A 6,000-nucleotide genomic window follows, 5' to 3' on the forward strand; every position below is an offset into this window, starting at 1 on the left:
TGTTTTTGTCGAGCCTGCAACTTTTGTTGCAGAAAACTCGACATAGGGATAGTGATGCGGCGGCACCAGCGGCGGCGGCGTTAGCTAACTTTTTAAAAGCTTTACATTTTAGAAGGTGGAAGACCTGGATGCTTCATACTTTGTATAAAGATGCCTCATGTTACGAACTTCCCGTCAGGTACATATCCAATGTCCTTGACCTCATTTTCATGGTTCAGTGACTACTTGAAAAAAGTTAAGATATTTTGTAATGTTAAATTCTCTCTTATTATAAGTAATTGGATAACTATATTTGGTATGTGCGTACTTTGCAAGGTCCTCATGCCCGTCAGACAGTTTTCATTTGACCTCGACCTCATTTCAGGGATCAGTGAACAAGGTTAACGGTTTTGGTGGTCAAGTCCATATCTCAGATACTATAAGCAATAGGTCTAGTATATTCGGTGTATGGAAGGACTGTAAGGTGTACATGTCCAACTGGCAGGTGTCATCTGACCTTGACCTCATTTTCATGGTTCAGTGGTTATAGTTACGTTTTTGTGTTTTGGTCTGTTTTTCTTATACTATATGCAATAGATCTACTATAGTTGATGTATGGAATGATTGTAAGGTGTACATGTCTAGTTGACAGGTGTCATCTGACCTTGAACTCATTTTCATGGTTCAGTGGTCAAAGTTAAGTTTTTGAGTTTTGGTCTTTTTTTCTAATACTTTATGCATTAGGTCAACTATTTGTGGTGTCAGAAAATATTTTATGATCTATATGGCTGTTACGATGGTTTTTTTTTTACCTTGACCGCATTTTCACGGTCCATTGCTAAGTGTTAAGTGTTTGTGTTTTGGTCTGTTTTTCTTAATTTATAAGCAATAAGTCAACTATATTTGTTGTATTGAAGAATTGTTAGCTGTACATGTCTGCTTGGCATGGTTCATCTGACCTTGACCTCTTTTCATGGTTCATTGATCAATGTTTTGGTTTTTTGGTTAATTTTGAGTTTATGTGACAGTTGTAATAAAGCTTTATATTTAGGTCTATGAACATAATATCAATGATTAGTAAAGAAGGCGAGACATTTCAGTGTGTGCACTCTTGTGTAAACTGTATCTTATATAAATATTCGCCTGAAATGGACTTATTATAAATAATAAATTAGTCGATTTACTAGAATATTTTCATTTAATATCTCTGAATTATCTGTCGTTAAATTGTGTTTTATTTCAATGTACACGGTCTGACCTGAAAGTTTAATGATACTCGACCGTTGTGTCGAGGTCTACCGATGATTGTTCCTTTTGATGGTATTTCGGACCATAGATGTATTAATAGCTATTATATATATGGTCGGACGAGTTTCTTTTTCTCTTATTTTTTCTATCATGCTTACATTTACCAATGACAAACGAAAGAAGAAGCAGTTTGTAGAACGAAATTTTGCCCTCCCTTCATTAACTTTTGCTTTTTCATGTGCATGTACATGAAATATTTGCCACTGAACGTCAAACAAGCAACAATCAAGCAATCCTTAGCTCAGAAAATTAATCATAAGACTAATTGACATGTAAATTTATCACCTTTATCTGAATTCTGGAAAAAATCTTGATTGGTACTCATATGTATAATTCATTTTATCTTCTTATCCGAATTCGGATAACAACCAACTCAGGTGGCAGAAACCAGTTATTTTACAATAAATCTTTAGAATTTCGTGGATTTATGATTTTATTTTCTTGAAAATTCATTCAAGCTTATATACAAATAAAATGTATGGTTTCAAGGAACCAAGATGTGTGCGTGCTTATGTAAATATATAGAAAACCTTTAAATGTGGGTGTCTGTCCAGCATGGAGATTTAAAAATTTATAAATGCATTGTAAATAAGGCAAAAAATGTGATGCTCTGATACCAATCTATTGCTCACCTGCAGAATCCTGCTAAAAGCCGACAAGAATTTTAGGCAAAATTCAAGAGATAAAGGATATTTAGTGAATTAGAGCATTGTCCGAACCTATCCTTACCATCAAAATCTCAAGATATTTTTGTTTACAAAAAAATGAATATTTTCACTACTTTGATTGGATGCCGTCAAGCGAGGAGACCACAATTTTGACATCTGATTGGACCCATGTGTGAAGGAAATCCCCAACCTGTGTATGCAACTACTTACTTGTGTAGTATACTAGCCTAGAATTTACATTCAATTATTTTTTTAGTCCACATGATGCAATTATATACCTCAATGCTTTACTATAACAAAATTTCTGCGTGGGACACATGTTCTGGTACACCAAAAACTGGTACCTGCTACCTCAGGGGAAAACAAATTAATATTAAATCTAGATATACTTTTCCCAATTTGGATAAGGATACTCATTGCATACTTAATTTTCTGAGGTATGCAATCTATACTGCTTATCCGAATTTGGATAAGAGCAGTTATTTCTCCTTGGAAATGTGTTTTCTATTTTATCCGAATTCGGATAACATAAGTTTTTTGTTGATGTGTACATTGTCGATCTTATATTCCTTAGCTTAATAGTGAGAATTCGGGAATCCATGTCCTTTTTTTATAAATAAAAAAGTGACCTATCAAAGTTCTTATATCAGAATTTTCGCTTATCCGAAACACCCATTGACTTGAGCATATGGAAATGCTCAAAAGCAACTGGAAGCTGTTGAAATTAGTATGGCGTTCATTATCACTGAACTAGTACATATTTGTTTAGGGGCCAGCTGAAGGACGCCTTCGGGTACGGGAATTTCTCGTTACATTGAAGACCTGTTGGTGACCTTCTGCTGTTGTTTTTTCTATGGTCGGGATGTTCTCTCTTTGATACATTCCCCATTTCCATTCTCAATTTTATATTTATCAGAAACACGTGTGCAAACAATATGTCTACCTAATGAGTCGCAATTACTCTACAATTAAGAATACATTTCAAAATATGCATTTTGATTCTTATTTCATTGATGAACATCATGATTGTCATAGTTTGTGTACTTTACAATCTCAGAGGAAGTCATTCAGATTTGATCCAGTTTGAAAGGATTTACACATCAATTAAACGCTTTATAATTACATTTGATACTATAAAAAGTACTTAAAAGAAAAATAACAAAAATATCGAACTAAAAAATTTTAAAATTTAAAACGGAAAAGTCCTTAAACAAATGGCTAAATCAACAAATACAAAATATAAGAGACCCCATTTGTCTGAAATAATGTAAATGTAATGTATTGTAACAATTAGATGAGACCGATGAGTCTTTAGAACACTCACGACCAGACGCTAATACAATTACACATGCGAAAGATTTGAGGGCTCAGTATATGATTTTATTACATATTTAAACACTATCTATTAACTTACAAATGCTTTATCTGGTGACGCTTTCTCCTTGCTTATGAAGTAACAGCTATCTCCTATAGTCCGAAATGGGTACTTGCATTCTTCTGGAAAAAATGATTTTCAATACTTGATAAAATTTCGTCCTGGAATTATTTCCAAAACATGTGATACTTAGAGATTAATACATGGCCTTTTCCATATCAACCTGGGTATCATCCTGAGACCCCAATATTAGATGATAAATAGAGATTAACACATGGCCTTTTCCATATCAGCCTTGGTATCATCCTGGGACCCCAATATCAGAGGGTAGAGGTGTGATAAAGGTTATGCGATAAAGGGTGCGCATCAAAGTTGTGCGATATGGATGAAACAGCAGGCTATTTATCAAATATGCAAAACAATTGTATTTACTACTAAACATAATTATCGTCGCTGGGCTTCTAAAATTTCACAAACAGGCTTTGAAAATTGTGGCAAAATGTATGCTTCCAAAATGTTGTGCAATGTTGTATGTGACTTTGAACATTTTGGTAAATAGCAGTGAAATAAAAACTTTGACATTTCTGGATGATCCAAGAACTTAAATTATTTTCACACAAAAAAAAGAAATGTACAATTATTTTTCCCAAAGTCATTCTACAACGATTTTCCAGTTTTCATACAACATTTTGGAAGCAAACTTTACAAACAACTGAAATTGGCAATTTTGTAATATGTCTTATTTCATCTTGATTGGCCTAACTGTATGCTATTTTGTAGTACCAAAGATTTCCTCCCGCCCAGACCATTGGTTTCAAAAGTATTTTTAGCCAAAAAAGTCATATACGACATTTTAGAATCCCAGCGACGATATGATAAATAGAGTTTAATACATGGCCTTTTCCATATCAGCCTAAGTATCATCCTGAGACCCCAATATTAGATGATAAATAGAGATTAACACATGGCCTTTTCCATATCAGCCTTGGTATCATCCTGGGACCCCAATATCAGCCCGAGACTCCGTCTCGGGATGAAATCCAGGCTGATATGAAAAAGGTCATTTACTTATCGCTTTATCATATACTACCGACAATAGTTTTATGTAAGGCAAATAAACAAATGCAATACATAAAACAGTCAAAACCTTTATAAGGAAGTTAAATCATGATTAAATATATTATAATTGCCCAACAACAGCATCAATACCTTCATATATATATATGTATGGTATCATTTTCTATAGAGGCATTTTAAAACATTAAAAATTTTGCATAGTTAATATTGGCCCTATTTTGGCCCACCTTTATTTTACATAAATATTTGACTGCCATGTGGAAAATAGTAAGATATCAAAACTAAGAAGCACCCAGAAATCAAAATTTAAAAGAAATCCGATTTTTCCCCTTATCTCAGATATGATATATTTACTTAATATCCAATATAGTTTTTAAATTTAAGAAAATGCTTCTTAACCTAAACGTATGTAACCTACCAGAATGTCCATCTGCATGGCTCCTCGCAATCAAGACGTCACCGTACAGGACAAATAAACTAAGAGCAACAGCAAAAACACTTAGCATATTTAGTTGAATGAAGAATGGGGAAGCACGGAACAGTACATTGATTTATATAGAAATGAGCTTAAATTTCATTAATGATGGCAACATATGTTTCTATTGTTTTCAAAGTATCAATTTCAAATCTAACAAATTTGATACATATTACAACGATTTAAGAATGTTAATGAAAGATTTCCCCTACCAGGCTTTAAAATAAATTTCGGACCGAAAATCTCGTTCACTGGAAGATAGTTACTTAATTCGGCGTATTGCGTTTGCGCCAATTTTTTTATAGAAATCCTCTCTTTCATTTGCGACACAAGGTTATATTTCATTAGCGCCACAAGGTTATATTTCATTTGCGCCATAAAAAAAAAACTTCATTTGCGCCATTTTACAGGTAATACAGGTAATATACAACGAAAAAGTTAATTATTTAGTGCTCTCTGTTTAGTTATCTCTGTAAGTTTTATTTTTTTGGGCATTTAAAACGCAGAATTAGTTTAAAATAAAACGCAGAGTTGATGTTTATAGCTTTTAAAAAAATCATGTTCACCCACCCACCACCTTTTTAATTCAAGAATGAACGTAAGAAATGATTAAGAATAATCAGAATATTATTAGACCAAACCATTTTATCACATTCTACAGTCCCCTTTTCTTTGGTGTGACATACTGAACTTAACACTATAAGGTGAGGGGGAATTTGCATTCAAAATATTGAAAATATTGGAAAGAACTATACCCCTCACCCCTCTTCATTTGAGCTCACCTCCTAATAAAAAAACATATTTCTTGTTTGTTGAATATTAAAGATAGCATGCATTTATTCTTCTTACGATATCATTTGCCGGTGATACATAATATAATCCAAATAATTCGTCGTTTTCCGTTTTTGAATTTACCAGGCAAAATTTTTATTTTATTTTTCTGGTTTAGTTGACAATTTTTTACAATATCCTAGATTAAGTTAAGATACAGATAAGATATGTTTAATCCAATTAAAGGTACAATAAAAAGCAAAGTAAAACGTGTTCTTGAATAAAAAGCCAATTGAACTTGGCACTGTTGTTTAACATTCAAAATTTTACAACTTACAAAATTTTGT

At 32.9% G+C, this 6,000-nt stretch overlaps 1 protein-coding gene across 1 annotated transcript in view; it reads right to left on the reverse strand.

The window, feature by feature from the left end:
• Positions 1 to 4,934, reverse strand: part of LOC134694929 (uncharacterized) — a 109,776-nt gene extending 104,842 nt beyond the window's left edge. Inside the window, exons 1-2 of the mRNA XM_063556036.1 lie at positions 4,826 to 4,934; positions 3,370 to 3,452 (exon numbers count right to left, since the gene is read on the reverse strand). Coding sequence (XP_063412106.1) covers positions 3,370 to 3,452; positions 4,826 to 4,913 — 171 coding nt within the window. The 5' untranslated portion in view covers positions 4,914 to 4,934. The remainder of the gene's footprint in view (positions 1 to 3,369; positions 3,453 to 4,825) is intronic.
• Between the last annotated feature and the right edge of the window lie 1,066 nt (positions 4,935 to 6,000).

This window comes from Mytilus trossulus, chromosome 13 (genome assembly GCF_036588685.1).
Source record: "Mytilus trossulus isolate FHL-02 chromosome 13, PNRI_Mtr1.1.1.hap1, whole genome shotgun sequence".
NCBI lineage: Eukaryota > Metazoa > Mollusca > Bivalvia > Mytilida > Mytilidae > Mytilus > Mytilus trossulus.